Consider the following 19,346-nt stretch of genomic DNA (forward strand, 5'->3'; position numbering starts at 1 on the left):
ATGACAAGAGGGACCATATTATTAAAATCAACAACAAGAAAACTAAGTGGATTTCAATTCTGTTCAAAAATTTAATTATCTTAATAACTGAGCATTATACTTCTAATTCTTTATTCTATTCTTTCCTTCCCTTAATTTTTTTGCGTTATCCCAAACCATGCATTGCTGCCCAGATAGAACAAACAGGCCATTAATATGGAGGCTTCATCTGCTTAAATGGGTTTGCAGGACAGCAAGAATGGTCCAATTCAACTCAAATTTTAATCACAATTTCCTCTTCTAGGAAATGCCTTTTGCCCAACAGATTGATGACTAGTAGCAGGAACTTACCTGAAGGAAATCAAAAATGGTCTAATCTACAACCACCTCTTCATGGCACAGGATACAGTGGGTGCACCAAGGATAATATTTATAAAAATACTTAAATCAATTAAAATTTAAAATCTGAAACATACCTAGAGCAGAATACTGAAAAGATACAATACCTTTGATTGATTTATTGCTTCATTCCGAAGACGCTGTTTATTCCTCTGTAGTTTATTGGGCATCATCTTCCCGGTCCGAAAGTCAAAGCTATTGAGGTCGATACTGTTTCCCAGATATCGAGCCAGCTGAGGTTTACTCCTGAACTTCTTACCACTTGGGCTGAAAGGTGGAAGAGAAAATAAAAACGAAAATAGCTGGTCTAGCACCAGTTGATAAAGGAAATGCATGCTATATGGTGGTTGCAACAACACACACTGGAGCTTAATCCAGAAAGTGTGCATGAGTAAAATTTCACAAGTACACCCTACAGATTACATGTTTATCCTCTACAATAGTTGCATCATCTATTTGGACTACAGGAAATCTGATGTGAATGATGTAAAATTTTACTTTGTTCCCAAGCCGATCTCTGAAAACTAACAGATAGTTGGGCATGCAAGCCTAAAAAAGTTCACAGGAGCAGTCGGTACAAGTTTTATAACATTATCTGGATCAAGAAATTGCGACAGCCAGTAGTAGTTTCAGAAAAGGTATAAGCAGTGCTGACCACATCAACAAGAACACCAGCACAGCCTCTGATAGCAAACATCTTCCAGCAACAAGAACAAGGTTTGAAGTCAAGATCAGTTTTGATGAGGCTATCATCTAGGCCGTGAAAGAGCATTTTGCCATTATATCTGCACTTTACCACCACCAACTCAAAGCAGAGAGCATAAAAAAATTGCTTCTTCACAATTTTGTAGTGAGATTTCACCAAAACATTTTGAGAAGTTGATTTCGCAGGTAATTTCTGTCAATTCATGCAGGAGGTTGTAATAATATGGTATCCATTCTGTATATTCCCTTACTTATTTTTCCAATTCATTCATCCTGTATTATTTTGAGAACATTTAAAATCAAAGTTAACATTTCTCAGGAATAGACTCATTTTCCTGCCTTTTAAGCTCAAAGTAAATGGCTCCTGGTGAAGGAACAGTATGACTACGTACGAAAAATTCATCAGATAAAATTGGGATATGGACTAATAAAATGTGCCAATTTGGCAATCAATAACAAAGGGAAAGGATGTGGAGGATGGGTCTTGGTTTGTAAGAGACACTTTCAATTCATGAAAACCTTGCGACAAAGCTAAAGAATAGGAAGATCTGACTGCATTCAGACCTGAAGCAGTGGCTCATCCAACTGCTGCTGGGAGACCTAATTGAAGAATGTCTCAGGATCCCACAGCAAGATGCACTTTGTGCTATTAAGCACCCAGAAATCCACAATGGAAACATGAATTACTTTGACAGAATGCTAAAATAGCATTCAAATCCAAAACCCGTTATGCAAACTGGTCAGTCGCTGAATCATTCCAGCATTCAGCTGACCGTGTTCTGAAAACCATCCACTGCAGCTCCAGATATTTGTATCCAAGACGCAAACCCTTTGAGGAACTCCTCATTTGTACTACTAGAACTACTATAGAATAATTTCTTTAACTTCCTAGCTAACCTTTAAACAATTTAAAACCCACCACCACTGGGTTTTCCAAGCAAAGAACCCATAAATAGTAGAAGTCTTATTGGTGACCATAATGGTCAGAACTTGTGATCAGTGGTGAAGGAATGATGCTTGCCACTCAACAAACCAATATGTGTTCATAGAGCTTCTGTTGTCTTCTGTGCACCAGTGTGCAACATAATGGATTGTTCCCAGTTCAGCAATTCTAGAGGGTAGCTGTGTTACAAGCCAAAACACTATGTGACTCTTCAACCAATCATGTTATTGAGAGAGAGTCGAGCCCGGGAAGTATAGATTAACTTCACAGTAAATAGAGAAAAAGAAAAAAAAGCTTATGCCTTTACTTGGTCACTATTACACCACTGGACTGATCTTGGAAAACAAAATGCATCACAAATTATACTAAATGCCTGAAAAATCTTATTTAGAGCCCAATAATGAAAAATAATTCAAAAATGCCAAAAGATTTTATTGCTAATTCCACATTGTCAACAGTTGCTCAATGGATGATAAAAATAAAAATCACTCTTCTAATCTCTTTTGCCCGTTGTTCCAGAAGACATAAAAAACATGTATTTATGGAAAACATGGAAAATAAAATACAAGATAAAAGTATTGCATTAAAAAATTTATAGTCTTGTGTTGATTATATTTGAAGACATTTTAAATTTATCAAAGTATTAGAAAGTAAATACTATTGAAAAGCCAGTAAAAACTATATGTTGTGAATTTCTAATGCTGACTTTATAGTTGGTAACATATCTATGCTATTAAATCCCTCAAATAGATTGTTATTGCAAGGTTTCATGTATATGGCACAATCAAATAGATACATTATTAATTCCATTTCACACAACACTGCTCTCATCATTTCCCCTCTCTACCTCCCAAACCACAGTTAGGTTCCCCGTCTCCTTACTTTCCACATTACCCACCTACACATTCAACAGACTGCCATTTAATTCTCCAAGTCCTCATCCTCCTTCACAGTTCTAATGGAGCTCAAAATAAGCTCCAAAAACATCATTTTATCTTTCAGTTAGGTACACTGCAACCTTCTGGACCCAATGCCAAGTTCAACAATTTCATATGCTACTTTTATTTTTAAAAAGCTCCTCTAGATTTATTTTTAAGCACTTCTCCCATTACCACCACCTTTTGCCTTCGACCATCCTCACTTTATCTTTCTGCCCTACATCATGACAAAATTTTTTGGTTCTCTTTCCTTTATCCTTTCTTTGTTCCTCTTAAAACCCATTTGATTTCTAACCTTTTGCCTGTTTTGGTTCAAGGTCATTGACCCGAAACATTCTTTTCCCTTCTCTCTCAAGGGGATGCCTGACCAGTATCCCCTTGAGACAAAAGTATTTGCAGCATCCACAGTGATTTTGTCAGTTGAATACATCTTTCCACTAATATCACCCACAATTCCACAACTGCCTGTGGTATTGAAGTATTCACCACATCAAGTCACAGTGTCCCAGACAATTAGGAATCACTCTGGGTCAAACTATCCTGTTCAGTTCTTGCCAGGTGCTACATTCTAGACCCATTTTCACTTTACTTTTTCAGGAGAAACCAAATGTTCGGAACTTTGCCGTGTAAGCCAAAATCTGTTGTGCAACATTGTCTTAACACCCCTGCCAAAACCATACTCTGCAACTTAACAAATGCTCATTTTGAGTTTTTTTTTCCTCCACAGTTGCATTCTCATCTTTGCAACAAATTATTCATACTGTTTGTTACTGACCTCTGTTGCACCTCTCCACCCCCACACATTTATCAGTTCATTGATTTCAAAAATCCACGCCAAAGTTTATAAGTTGCTTGATTGCCTTAACTCATCCTTAACCCTTGCACTCAACTTGCTCTCTCTGATCAGAGATTTTATTACTGTCCATTGGTCACAACTAACTAACAGCAGTAGCACAATGTGACCGGGTTGTCTAAATTTCCTTGCCAAAAGCTTTCCATATCTACTCTATACCATTGTACATTTGTTAAGTTGAGGTTTGAGATCAATGCCAGGGTTTTCCTGTAACCACATTCAGCTCTCCATATCTGGAGCCAAAAGAGATGCACAAGATCCATCTTTAAGTGATTCCATTTAAGCAATCACACTTCCCTAACTGGATGAGTTAAAGGAACAAACTAGAAGTGAAGAAATAGAAGACTATTATAAGCTAGGAATTTGGCCAATTAGCCTTAGCATCCAAAGAGGACAGGGGGAGGAGAAAGTGATTATCCAATAATATGTTGATACCACCCAAATTTGTGCAAACTTTTCCTACAACATGTTGTTGTCAGCAAATTGATTGTGGACTTCAGGAAGGGGAAGCTGGGAGAACACACACCAGTCTTCATTAAGGGGTCGCAGAAGATCTATCCTGGGCCCAACACTGATGCAATCACAAAGGCGGCATGCCAGCAGCTCTACCTCGTCAGGAATTTGAGGAGATTTCGTAAGACACCAAAGACTCATGCAAATTTCTACAGATGTAGGATGGAGAGCATTCTGACTGGTTGCATCACCACCTGGTATGGAGGCTCCAATGCGCAAGATCAAAAGAGATTGCAGAGGGTTGTAGACTCAGCCAGCTTCACCAGGGCAGAACCCTCCCCGCCATTGAGGACATCTTCAAGGAGCGGTGCCTCAAGAAGGTGGCATCCATCAGTAAGGACCCTCACCATCTGGGACATGCCCCCTTCATGTTTACTACCATTGGGGAGGAGGTACAGGAGCCTGAAGACCCACACTCAACATTTCAGAAACAGCTTCTTCCCCTCCGCCATCAGATTTCTGAACGGTCCATGAAACCCATGAACACTACCTCGTTATTCCCCTTTTTGCACTATTTATTTATTTTGTAACTTATAGTAATTTTTAATGTCTTTATGTTTTGCACTGTACTACTGCCACAAAACAACAAATTTCATATGTGTCAGGGATAATAAACCTGATTCTGAATTTCCGAGATAATGTTTAGTTCCTCTTTCAATAACTATCATTTCATACAAAGTCCATAGTTACAGGAGATAGTGTGCCTCATTGAGCCTGTGCCGCTCCCAGGATTATACAATGGGGCTGGTCCTAGCCCCGCCCACAACCAGCCCTGTACTGTACATTGGCAACCTAAATCTATATCCACCTGCTGCTAGAATGCACATCTTGGCCTTGGACACCATTAGACATCACTACATTAAATTTTTCACAATCTGGCATCGAAAATCCCTATCTCCTTGGCTTCAGCTGTTAAAAATTTCAACCTCTCCAATCAACCAAGATGCTTTTTAAAACTAACTTTGAGGATAATTTTGGTCAACTCTCAGAATACACTTTTCTTTGGCTTAAAGGCAGACACAAAACAAAAATACTTCAAAAGATGCTGCTGATTCTTAAATTCTGATAACAAAACTGCACAACTTTGCACGTTTAAGTTGCAAAAAGGGCTTGAGGTCAGTCGAGCTCTCAACAGGGTACACGTGGGAGGTGCAAAGTGTCCATGGGAGGGGAGAAGGAATTAACACTAACAAGCCATGAAGAAGGTTGTGGGGACTGGAGGGTTGAGAATAGGTGCAGTTGCCCTGGGAAACATGAACAGAATGTGGTTAGAAAACACTTCTATGCACAAGTGGTGGCAGAAGTTTGAGACTATTTCCAATCGCAATCAACTCTGTCAGGGAGCTTTGCAAAGGCAGGTATGTGGAGTTAAGACTACCAATCGCTCAGCCTCACTGAATGGCATAATAGGCTTGATCAGCTAATTGACCTTCTTCTGTTCCCACATTCCTTGGCAACTCATAAGCACTGGAAAGAACAAGTGGGAACTAAGAGTTAAAGAAGGGTAGTAAGGGGGCAAATAGGAAAATATATGGAAAGAAGAAACAAAAAAAACTCATCCAAAAGAATGAGGAAAAATGAATAACAAAATAACTTTTCTTCCAATTGTGGATAGGGAAATGTGTAATGCATGCTGCACTGAAGGCAAGAAAAATGCCAGGAAGCAGACACATAGCCACAATTTCTTGGAAAAGTTAGGGCCTGCACCATTACTGCATGCTAATGGCATGCCGGTGAGTGATCTGTCATAAACACAGACCTATTGCTTTTCATTAGAGGCAAGCCCAGGAATGAGACTAAACAACATGCATTTCAAATCATCATTTAAAGAGATGAAGTTCAGTGACTTCCAAGAAGTAAAAAAATCCATGCGCATTAAATGTTGATTTCTAGAGCAGAAATAGCTAGACATTGGAGCTAGCCCAGAGGAAAATTATTTTCGGGGTGCGGTGCAGCATTAAGTAGCATTTCATAATCATAGGATCATGCAGTGAGAGTGACAGGAATTTACAGAAGCATATTTAAAAACTTTACTGCCATGATGCTGAAAATTGTAAACAACAATATACATACTCTACCATCTATTGTTTGAAGCGAGATAAGGAGCTGGTAATTTTGTTGAATCACTAAAATTTGCACAGAAATTAGGGAGAACACCAAATTTTTTGGCAATTCAGGGGACCACAAAAATGCTCCCTCATATACCACACCTCATTCTGAAATATGACAAGTCATTGCTCAAGTACTTTGACTTCAGATCCCTTAAATTACCACACCATGACTCACTAGTGATTCACCAAGAAGTTCTATGCAGTCTGTTGCCACACTGATATCAAAAGAACATACAATATGTGCAGAATTATAGGGTGTTGAAATGTAGATAATGAACATACAATTCTGCCAAGTTCACCTTTGGCCAACTTGCACATTCAACCTGTCCAAGAATCGTATTCGAACGGGATGCAAGAAAGATCACCAGTACGTGCTAGAGTACAAGAGTAAAGATACCTTGCTATGATTATAACGGACCTTCAAGAGATCACACCTGGGCTTTTAAGAGGGGCTTGGATTGGCACATGAATGAGAGGAAAATAGAGGGTTATGGGCATTCTGTAGGTAGGAGGGAATAGCTATGTCGGCACAACATTGTGGGACGAAAGGCCTGTTCTATGCTGTACTGTTCTATGTTCTATTATGTACAATTTTGGTCTCCTTCCCTTAAAAAAAATACTTGTTATAGAGAGAGTATAGCAAAGATTCACCAAACTGGTTCCTAAGATGGCAGGTCTATCATATGAAGAGAGATTGAGTAGGTCAACTCTCTACTCTCTGGAGCTTAGAAGAATGAGAGGTGGTCTTATTGAGACAAGTAAATATTTAGAGGGCTGTTCTCTATAGATGCAGGGATGATGATTCCCCTGGCTAAGGATTCTAGATCTAGAAGCTGCAATCTAAAGATAAGGGGTAGGCCATTTAGGACAGAAATTAAGAGAAATTTCTTCACTCAGAGGGTGGTGAATCTTTGTGATTATCTACCCCTGAGGGTAATGAGGTAGAAGATCAACAATGATCTTGTTGAATGGCAGGGCAGGCTTGAGGACAGAGCAGCCAGGCAGGCTTGTAGGACAAAATGGCCCATCCTAGCTCCTAATTATTGCTTTCTTATGAGAAGTCAGAATATGGGATTTTTATGCCAGAACTAAGACTAAAGCAACTTTCTTCAGACGGAAATCAGCCAGCTCTGGAGTTTAAACTCAACTCTAGATCAAATGGGATATCAAGGTTTCATAAAGACGTTATTCTAATTAAGTAAAATTTAGACTGGGCCTATCACAGTGGTTACAGCTGGAAAAAAAAACTTTGACAAAATTTGATACATCAATTGGATAGGCAGTCGGTCAGCAAAGCAGAATTAAGCAAGATAGCACTTTGCCCATGGATGATTTGAGCAAGTTGCACATGTGGACATCAGACTCAACCAGGAATGAAAACAGAAAAGAGGACGACCCAACTAAGGGAATCAACAATATGTATAGGAAATAAAAAGATTCTGCAGCTAGGCACTAAATTAAAAGGCAGAACTACAAAGATTATAATCTCTGGATTTCTACTTGTTCCAGATACAGACTGATACACAGTAAACAAGATCAGAGAGTTGAATGCATGGCTCAAAGATCTGAATAGGGGAAAGGGTTTCAACTCCTGGGCCTCTGGCACTAGTACTGGGGAAAAAGGATGGAATGGGCTTCACTTGAACTGAGTTGGGATTGTAGATTAGGTTTTAAACAAAATGGTGAGTGAAGGATTCAGGTGAAGAGGAATTAGGTTACAAAGTTAGGACAAGGCAATAGCACAAGGTACTGAAATGGATATTATTAACCAGTGTGTGTCAGGAAGGATCAGACCATAGATGCATAAGAGTATACCTCCAGTCAGAGTCAGAACTGGAAAAAGAATGTTTAAAAATAATTGAAGGTTCTTTATCTGAGTGCATACAGCATCCATAACAAGAGAGATGAAATGAGGGCACAAATGAAAATGAGTAGGATCTAACAACATTTAAGAAGGTGACACTGCAAAATGATTGAGGTTGGAAATAAGCAAATTTAAAAGTGGAAGGGCTAGTTCTGATAATAAAGGAAGGGATAAATGCAGTTGAAAGAAAAGAACCTTGGTCAGAGCATCAGAGTAGTAGTTTAGATGAAGCTAACAAAGCAGCACAAAATATTAGTCCAATTACAGTCACAGTTGGGAAAAATTGGTTAAAAAAAAAGACAACACTTAAGGCTCTTTATCTGAATGTATACAGCATTCAGAACAAGAGAGATGTGGACAGGTTGAACATGCAAGTAGGGCACGGTAGAATCAGGAAATTAGAGGTACATGTAACAAAGATAATACAATATTCCTGAAGGACTTTATCTAAATAAATACTGGGCAAACCTTATCAGCAATAATAGTGCAGGGGTGGTGTGCTTATGAGGTGGATTTCTAGATCAGCATGTTGAGGAATCAACTACAGAGCTGGCTACTTCATATCTAATATTGTGCATTGAAATAGGGCCAATTAATAATCTTGCAGGTGTGCTGTCTTTAGGGAAAAGTAAATATAATATGATAGAATTTTACATTAAAATTGAAAATATTCAGTTCAATTGGAACCCTGGGTCTTAAATCGAAACAATGCAAATGGTGGTCAGGGGGAAGAGGGGGAATGGAAATAGGCACGGGTTAACTATGACAGATTGTGAACCTACATGAAAGGGAATGACAGTGGATACGAAAGACAACATATACTGAAACGATACATAGTTTGCAACAAATACAATTCCCTTTAAGGCTCAAAAAACCTAGGTATGGTGGTCCAACTGTGGCTAACAAGACAGTATTAGATCAAATGAAGAGATTATAACACTCCCAAAAAACCTGTAAAGCTTAAGTGGGAAAGGATACAAGACTAATCTAATGAGAAACAACAAAAAAGGACAAAGGTTTTACAGATATGCAAAAAGTAAAAAGTTAACAAAAGTTAATGTTGTCCCTTACAGGCTAAGATGGGGAATAAGGAAGTGCTAGAGAAATTAAACAAATATTTTATCTGTCTTCTTCACATTAGAACACATAAAAACCTGCAGGAAATAGTGGAGAACAATAGTGTTGGAATAAATAAGAACCTAAAAAAAAAATCAGCATTCCTTAAATAAAAAGGGCGGAAAATGAATGAGGCTAAAAGCCAATACACCTTCAGAACCTGATGATCTAGATCCCAAGATTTTGAAAGAGGTGGTTTTGCAGATGCTGAATGCAAGTTGCAACATTCCATAGATTCTAGAATGGTTCCCACAGAATGAACGATAATAAATAAGACCCCATAACTGAAGAAAGAGTGGAGAGGAAAAATAGGAATCTATCGATAGTTAGTCTGACATCACCAGTACAAAATTCTTGGAATCTACTACCAAGGAAGTGGTAGCAAGGAATTTAGAAAACAATAATAGGATTTGGCAGAGTCAGCATGGATTTATGAAAGGAAAATTATGTTTGACAAATAGTTAGATTTTGTTGAGACTGTAACTAGTAGAAAGATAAAGATAAATCAGTGGATGCAATGGATTTGTACTTTCAGGGGCCTTCTTTCAGGTGCTGCACAAGAGGCTATTAAAAAAATTAGGACAAATGGGATCAGAGTTAATATAGTGGGATGCATTGAGGATTGGTTGACTACCAAAAACGTATAGAAATAAAGCGGTTACTTCTGGTTTGGGACATTGTAATTAGTAGTAAAAAGTTCCCCTGCTATTCACTACCTAGATCAATGATTTGGGTGAGGGAATCACCTCTGAGTGTCCAAGTTTTCTGATGATACAAATCTGCATGTTGTGTGGCGGATGCATAGAAGCTTCAAAGGGAGGTAGAGGAGTTAAGTTAATGGGTAAAGAAATGACAGATGAAATTCAAAGCAGATAAATATGAAGTCATCCATTTCAGTATAAAAAGTATATATTTTTTTAAATGGTGAGAGTGTTGGCATTCAGAGAGACCTGGGTGCTCTCGCTGAAGATCAACATGCAGGTACAACAAGCAATTAAGAACATAAATAGTACATAAAGATGTCTGTATGCAATTACATAGGGCTCTGGTGACATCGTAGCTGGAATATTGTGTGTAGGTCTGATCTCCCAACCCAAGGGAAGATATTCTTGCAATGGAGAGCATGCAATAGCGGTTCACCACATTGATTCCTGGGGTTTTGGTAAAGGTAGGGAGATTGTCCTTTCAGAAAAGTTTAAGTGTACTGGGTTTATAATCTCTAGTTTAAAAGAATGAAAGGCAATCTCATTTAAGAATGCAAAATTCTTAAGGGGCTTAATAGCATAGATGTAGGGATAATGGCTGTAATGAGTAGAATCAGGGATCAAATAAAAGGCCAGCCATTCAAGCCTGAGATAAGAAGAAATGTCTTCTTATCTCAGTCTTGAGACTTTTGAATTCTCTACCCAGGAGCTCTGTAAATTCCATATTCCCTTATGACACAGAAGGAGGCTATTTCTGCCTATCAAGTTTATGCTGATTCTCAGAGCAAACCCATTCACCCACTAATTTTCCCTGTAACCTATTCTCCCCACATTCCTATCAATTCCCCCAGATTCTACAACCTACATTGCCAATTAACCAACCAACCAGGGTTTATGGGACGTGGGAGGGAACTGGAGCACTGGAAGAAACCCACACAGTCACAGGAGGGAATGGGAAAACTCCACATGGACAACACCCAAGGGCAGGATTGAACCAAAGTTGCTGGAGATGTGAGGCAAGTTCTACTGGCTGTGCTACTGTGCTGTCCTGGCTCAGTGGCCAAGTATATTCAAAGCAGAGGTTGATAGAACATTAGATATTAAGGGAATCAAGAAATGTAGGGTTACTGCAGGGAAGTGGTACCAAAATAAACAATGGAACAGGCATGAGGGCCGGATGACATACTCCTGCTTCTACTTATGCTCCTATGACCAAAAGCGTCATTGGACATTGCTTTTATGCAGGTTTTTGATGCAGAAAGATGCAGGGTTTAGAGAAAGAACCCAGGAAACAGTACAAAGCATGTGGCAGCAAGATAAAGAAAGCTCTGCACCAACGATGAAAGTACAAGTCTCAAACTACAGTTGATCAGTGGGGAGTTCCTAATTGGAATCTAACATTGGTCTTTTCATGGTGTCCTGCAGCAAAATGCACCCTTCTGCAGATTTCCTTGGGAAATCTTCACACTGTTGGAATTTAACTCAGACAAGTGACAAGTATTGCAATTTGGGAAATTGAACCAGGGCAGGACTTATGCACACAGTGGCTGGGCACTGGGGAGTGACGTAGAACAGAGATACCTAGAGGTACAAATACATAGCTCCCTGAAAGTGGTTGTGAAGAAAGTGGACAGCATGCTCACCTTCATCAGTCAGGGCATTGAGTACAACAATCAGGCCGTCATGTTACAGCTCATATTGGTGAGACCACACTTGGAGTATTGTGTGCAATTCTGGTCGCCATGCTATAGGAAGGATGTGGTTAAGCAAGAAAGGGTGCAGAAAGATATTCAAGAATGTTGCTGGGACTGGAGGGCTCGAGTGACAAGGAGAGACCAGATAGGCTAGGACTGTTTTCCCTGGGATGTAGGAAGCCGAGGGATGACCTCATGGAGGTTTATAAAATTTTGAGGGGCAGAGATAAGGTGGATGGTCACCGTCTTTTTCCCAGGGTAGGGAAATCTAAAACTAGATGGCATAGGTTTAACGTGAAAGGGGAAAATCTAAAGGGGATCTGAGGGGCAAGTCTTTGCACACAGAGGGAGGTAGGTATATGGAATAAGCTGCCAGAGCAAGTGGTAGAGGCAGGTACAATTACAACATTTAAGATATTTAGATGGGGACGAGGATAAAAATGATTTAGAGGGATAATGGGACAAACAAAGGAAAATGGGATTAGTTCAGGTCAGCATAGACAAGTTGGGCCAGAGGGCTCATTTGCATACTCTATGATTCTATGACTGGGCCAGGTTGGTGAAGGAGAAGGGCAAGCATGAAGCAAGACATTTTTTGAACTGATGAGTTAATTTTAATAAATATTACTGAAAGCATTTTCTGGTGTTTATGTTTATTTTTTATTAGTTTTAAAATGTTGCAAGTTTTCATCTGCTAAATTTTTAATAACTTTGAATGTCATTGAATAATTTTTTTTTAATGCACAATCTCTGACAGCTTTAATAGCCAGCAGTCCTGGAGGCATGACTGGACTGTCTTTCAAAGCCAGGCATGCTATTTTCAATCTGAAGTGACTAGCACTGCCCTGGATTTCAATCAGCTCCGTGTTGACTTCAGGAAGGAATTTCACACCAGAGCACCCATTCCAATAAGGTGGAGCACAATATGGAGAACAGGGCAGCCATACACTCCGTACCCAAAAAACACTAATCAGAGCAATTTCCAAATGATGAGAAATTAGGAACTGTGAAAGAGCAGAGAGGTTTCAAAGCACAACTACAGAAATCACTAAAAACTAGTAGCTGCAAAAATACTACCTATGTCTGCAGTATAACCAATATCCTCTCATTCACGTACCCTCAAAGAAACCATGGTAATACTCCCTCACTTATCAGTGACCATAATGCCACAGTAATACTCCAGTTTACAGTACTCCCCCAAGAACCTAAAAACATAAACAAAGATTTAGATCCATAGATCCCTTGCGTCTGCTCTGTCATTCAATATCATGATAGATCCTGTGTGTTGTCAGCTTGCCTGCCCATATCTTCTATTTCCTTGGTGTTCAAAAATTGTTTGCCATCATAGACTTCATCATTGAACATTTACAGTCCTCTGAAGCAGAGACTCTAATGTTTTACAACCCTGCAGAAAGAAATGTCTCATTGCAATCCTCAAGGGTTGACTCATTACGCTGAGATTATGCCCCCAGTTATACGTGTTTCAGCTAGAGGAAACGGCCTCTTGAGCATTGGTCAATCTTATTCAATATCTTGTCACACATCAACCCCTCATCCCAGAATCAATTCATCAAATCAAAATTACATTTGCAGGGCAAATGTATCCTTCAGGCATGACTAAAATTGCATGGAGGACCCATAAATTTAAGCCGTAGAGGACACATGTATGCAAATGCAATTAGTTAAGGTGAGCAAGACCATCTCTGTGGACAGGGTGGGCCTAAGGGCCTGATTCTGTGCTGTACAACTCAATGGAAAGATAATACTTGTCTTGACGATTGGGTGCTGTATTTTCATGTTTACTTTCCACACACCAAGATTCCACAGCAAACAAACATCCTACCAGTTTCAAAAGCATTCTGCTTTTTCTCCCCCTACCAAACTGCACAAGTCACCTGTTCCTATATTATATTCCATCAGCCATAAAGATGGAGTATAATATAGGCTTAACCAGCCTATTTTCTTCTGCAGCCCTTTTGTACCATCCTGGCTGTGTACTAATGGCCAACATTGATATCTTAAACTCTGGCCTTTCATCTCAGTTGTTAATTTCAATATGAACCTCTTGTATGATAAGACAGACTCTTGACCTCACAATCTACCTCGTCATGGCCTTGCCCTTTATTGTCTGCCTGCATTGCACTTTCTCTGTAGCTGTAACACTATATTCTGCATTCTTTTCCTTTATACTACCTCGATGCACTGATGTGATGAAATGATCTATATGGATGGCGTGCAAAGCAAAGTTTTTGACTGTACCTTGGTACATGTGACAATAATAAACAATTTACCAACAATTCTGATCTAACACAGAAGGCCATTTGGCCTTTTGTATCTATGCCGGCTTCATGTAGAACAACTAGTCAATCCCAATTTTTTTCCCTGTAGCCCTGCAAATTATATTCTACCAAGTGCTTACCCAGTTCTCTTTTGGACACCCTGACTAACTTTTGATAAAGGTACCTCATCAAATAAATTTAGAATCAGAGAAAATTTATGATGTAGGAGTCAATTCCACCCTTTATGTCTGGGCCAGTCAAAAAAAAGCTCTCTAGCCTAATCCCACCTTCCAGCACTTGGTCCACAGCCCTGCAGGTCGTAGCTCTTCAAGTATTCATCCAAGTACTGTTTAAATATGTTGATGACAGCAGGTTCCAGACCCATAACTCCCTCTGGGTGTAAAAGCTTTTCCTCATCTTCTCTCTGTCCCTTTACATTAAACTTATGTCTCCTGGTCTTGACCCCTCTGCTAAAGGAAACAGCTCATTCCTTTCCACTCCAACATGGCCCCTCAATTATGTCTCCCTTCAGACTTCCTCTGTTCCAAGGGGGAAAAAAAAATATTGGCTTATCCAGTCTTTCCTCACAGATCCAATTTTCCAGTCCTGGCAACAACTTCACAAATCTCCTCTGCAGTTTCTCCAATACTATCACATCTTTGCTGTAATGCAGTGACCAAATCAAAATGCAAAACAGGCGACTCCCATTTCTACAAAGCAGGCCATATCATGATTTTCTATAACATGAAGCCATGTTATCTGCACATCCTTCAAGAAACACTAGTTGAAAAAATGTATTCTCCCCACACAAGTTCTGTGAGGGCGAATTTTATTCCACATCTCAAATTTCTGCGTAGTGATTTATGAATACCTGAATGGCTGTCATGTGGGGGTCACCTGTATTCAAACTGTGACCTAACTAGCATTGTATACAGTTCTAGCATGACCTTCCTGCTCTTGTATATTATTTCTCAGCTAGTAAAAGAAACCATCCCATATGCATTTTCAACCATCTTATTGACTTGTCTTGCTCCCTTTAAGGATCTGTGGCCATGCCACTCAATATTCTATTTACTGTCCTCATGCAGGGTTTCGATCCAAAATGATGACAATTCCTTCCCTTCAGCCCCCTTCCCCCAGAAGCTGCTCAACTTGCTGAGTTTCTCCAGCAGATTGTTTGTTGCTCCTATTTACCGTATATTTCCTTGGCTTGTTGAACCTCCCTTAATGCACATATTCACTCTTCTAGATTAAATCCTTATCTGTCATTGTTCTACCCAATTGACCTAACCATCTACACCTTCTTGTAGTTTGCCAAAAGGAGAAAACTTTCCTCCTTACTGGCAAACACTTCACCCATTCAGAGTGGTAGGTGGTAACCAACTGGGTACCACCAGGATCACCACCCGGGCCCCAGCTATTCACAATATACATCGACAATTTAGATAAGTATACCAAACAAATGTTTCTAGATTCACCGAGGACATGAAACTGGGTGGGGTTGTGAGCTGTGAGGAGGATGCAAGGAGGCTTTAAGGCAATTTAGACAAGCTGATAGAAACTTGGTAGGTAAAACAGAAAGACAGAGTATTAATTAAATGGTGATGGGTGGGAAGTAGTGCATTTCAGAGGGATCCAGGTACCCTAATACATGGATCATTGAAAGCAAACATGCAGTTCCAGCAAGCAATGAAGAAAACATATGGTAGTTTGGTCTTCATTGCAAGAAATTTTGAGTGTACAGGCACTACTATTAAGAAGAGCATTGATGAGAACACACATAGTGTACTATGTGAAGTTTTGCCTCCCTAACCAAGAAAGGATATACTGCCCGATTGGTGGGACTGCTGTATGGAGAGGGATTAGGTCAACTTTGCCTGCATTCAATAGAGTTTATAAGAATGAGAGGACATCTCATTAAAGCCTACAAAATCCTGACAGTCTGGCTGGGAGATCTAGAACCATGAGTCACAGCATCAGGATAAGGAGCAATGCATTTAGATCTGAGAAGAGGAGAAATCTCTTTATTCAGAGGGTGATGAACCTGTGAAATTCTCTACCTCAGAAGGCTGTGGAGGCCAAATCACTGAATATATTTAAGATGATCGATTTCGAAGCAGAAAAGGCAACAGGATTATGGGGAGAGCATGTGAATATGGTACTGAGATGATCAGCCATGATCACACTGAACAGCAAGGCAGCCTCGAGGGGCTGAACAGATTACTCCTGCTCCTATGTATCCACGTTTCAATCTGCATACTTCCTTATAATGCCCCTCAACTAGGTTTGGATCTAAATCATTAGCATCTATTGCAAAAAAAAAGGGGCCAAGCACTGAGCTCTGTGGAACACTGTGTCTTCCAGTGACCATTACACCCATCAACATGATACCTGCTACTCCATTAATTTTGGATCTAATCTGCCACAGATCCTCCAGGCCTTTTCTGTTTGTCAGACACAACCTTCCCCTAAAAAAATCCACATCCATTCCACTGTCCCAAATTAATCTATGCTTTTCTAAAAGATTCTGTTGCTTCAAAGGGATGGCAATAATTTGTCCACCACCAGTTAACTTAAATGACTTACAAACCACTACGTAGCTGTACCCATCTCCTTTTTAAACAACAGTACAATGTCAACAGCCCTTCACTCCTCTGGCTCCACTCCTGGAGAGAGAGATTAAAAAGTTGTAATCAAAGCTTCAGTAATTTTCTCCCTTGCTTCTTTCAAGAACCCAGGTTCCATGTCATCTGAGCCCAGTGCTTTATCCAGTTTCAGAGATGATAAAACTCTTAATACTTCCCCCTCGACATCTAATATTTATTTGCCTGAATAACAATATTGCCATCATCCCCTAGTCGCAAATTTTTCTTTAAGCAAAGTAACCACATCCTACGCCTCCACAAATAGGTTATCTATTTTATTTTGTTCCTAATCGGCCTACCTTATCTTTGGTTATCCTCTTGCTCTTTATGTTTATAAAACATCTTTTTTTTTTACTTGTTAATATTTTTCATACGCTTTCTTCACTTTCCTAATCACTCTTAATTTCATTCTTACACCTACTATTGATGTCCAGGCCTTCCATCAGATTAAGGGATATCTAATTGAAACTTCCATTTTTTGTCACCCAGACACCTCTAGATCTGGCGGCTTCACCCCATTTCTTTGTGGAAAGATGTTTACTCCAAATCCCTCAAATTTCTTGCCCAAATCCCTCCCATAATTCTGAAACTGATTTACTTTCTGATTGCAGCATTGTGTGTTGCAGATTCAATGTCCACTTCTGACAAATCATTTCTCCGTCTAGTAAAATTAGGCTTAAATTTAGAACCTTTACTCCAAACTTATCTTTGTCTTTTCAACAATTATGCTAAACCTAACTCCATAATGATGACTACACAAAAGATGTTCTCCCACTGATGCATCTCCCACCTGTCCAACTTCTTTTAGCTAAATCCAAAATTACAACCCTCACCAATACCCTATTGTTGGGTTTGCCTCATAATGGCCAAAAGTAAAATGTCCAAAATGCAATTTAGGAATTTGATGCATTTTAAGCTGACTGTACACCAGTTCATATTCGGGAAATTTAAACATTCCCTTGTTACTGCCTTATTACTTCAAAAACTTATTAACCAAAACCAAGACACAACAGACTGTAGATGCTGGAACCCGGAGCAACAAACAGTCTGCTGGAGGAACTGGGGGAACTCAGCGGTTCGAGCAGCATCTTTGGGGGGCGGTGGGGGTGGTGAGGAATTATCCACGTTTCGGGTCAAAACCCTGCATCAGACCTGATGCAGGGTTTCAACCCACAACAGCGACAATTTGCTTCCTCCCAGAGATGCTGCTCGACTCCAGCAAACTGTTTGTTAACCAAAACCTTCTTTTGTTCTAAGGTTTAATTCTTTTAGCTATTGTTTAAAGCCCCAGTTGCCAATTTGCCAGGACACTGGTATCTGGCAGTTTCAAGTACCGTTACCACTCCCCACCCACTTCCCGCACTACCACCTCAATTCCTCCACACACCTCTTCCCAGCTCCCCACCCACAACGCCCCACTTTCCTCCCCAACCCATTCTCACCCCTAGCCAAACAGCCCCCTCCCCTTCCCTACCTACCCTCCCTCCCCTTCCCTACCTACCCTCCCATCCATCTACTAATGCCATCTTTTATTTTTATAACCCCACAACTCCCACACCATCCTCCCCATATCATCCCCCACAGCCCCTCTTACCCCAACCCCTCCCACCCACTCATTTCCAGCTACTTCTCCCATTCCTCATTTACTTCTTGCCATCACAACATCCTACTTCTCCTCCCTCTCAAGCCACCTTTTTGCCCCTACCCCTGCCCAACTCCCAACTCCCCTCTCCCTCTCCCCCTCCCTCCACCTCCCAGCTCCCACCTCCCAGCTACCTGTAATAATAAACGTCGCTCTTGCCGGCGCTGAGCCCCGATTTCCGGATCACCTCCTCCTTCTTCCACCCGGGGGGCAGACACGGGCAGATCGTTCGCTTCCTCTCCATGGTGGCGGCCTCCGGGAAGAGAGACAGCCGGTCAGAGTTAAGCTGACAGCGGGGGTGAGCTGGCGAGGCTACTGAGCTGGGCCCCTCCCTCTCTCCTCCCGCTCCGCGCTGGGGCCCCTCCCTCTCTCCTCCCGCTCCGCGATTGGGTCTCGCCGCCGTCTCATCCAGCTCCGTGCTGGGACACTTGTCTCCTATCGCTCCGCGCTGGGACCCTCTCTGCACGCCACTCTGCGCTGGGATCCTCTCTCTCCCGCCGCTCCGCGCTGGGACCCTCCTTCCTCTTACGTTCCGCGCTGGGCCTTCCCTCCGCCGCCGCTCCGCGCTGGGACCCTCTCTCCTCCGCCGCTCCGCGCTGGGACCCTCTCTCCGCTGCCGCTCCGCGCTGGGACCCTCTCTCCGCTGCCACTCCGCGCTGGGACCCTCTCTCCTCCGCTTCAATCAGCTCCACCATACGGCCGTCCCTCCCACCGGAGCCAGCGGTGCCACAGCGCTCCTAGCAACCGCCGCCGACCCTTCCGCAAGCAATTGCAAAAGTAGTGCATTGGCAAAAGTCAACGTCATCACAGGAACTCCTTGCGCTTTGCGATTAAAAAAAATTGTTTGAACAAACTTTTCCATGAGGCGCCGATCAAACTTGGAGAGCTGTTTTCCTTTCAGAGCAAAGTTTAAATGAATAACCTTCCGCCGGACCCCGACAACCGGGCTGGGGTGGTGGCC

The 19,346-nt window shown here is 41.1% G+C and overlaps 1 protein-coding gene across 3 annotated transcripts in view; it reads right to left on the minus strand.

Moving 5' to 3' along the window:
• Positions 1-19,346, minus strand: part of mbd2 (methyl-CpG binding domain protein 2) — a 74,828-nt gene extending 55,482 nt beyond the window's left edge. Inside the window, exons 1-3 of one of the 3 annotated variants that reach the window (XM_052010462.1) lie at positions 19,240-19,346; positions 18,520-18,638; positions 486-645 (exon numbers count right to left, since the gene is read on the minus strand). In XM_052010462.1, the coding sequence (XP_051866422.1) occupies positions 486-645; positions 18,520-18,629 (270 nt within the window). In that variant the 5' untranslated portion in view covers positions 18,630-18,638; positions 19,240-19,346. Of the gene's footprint in view, positions 1-485; positions 646-18,519; positions 19,181-19,239 lie in introns of those variants that run through there. The other 2 variants (XM_052010460.1, XM_052010463.1) reach the window with 2 other exon arrangements.

This window comes from Pristis pectinata, chromosome 2 (assembly GCF_009764475.1).
Source record: "Pristis pectinata isolate sPriPec2 chromosome 2, sPriPec2.1.pri, whole genome shotgun sequence".
Classification (NCBI taxonomy): domain Eukaryota; kingdom Metazoa; phylum Chordata; class Chondrichthyes; order Rhinopristiformes; family Pristidae; genus Pristis; species Pristis pectinata.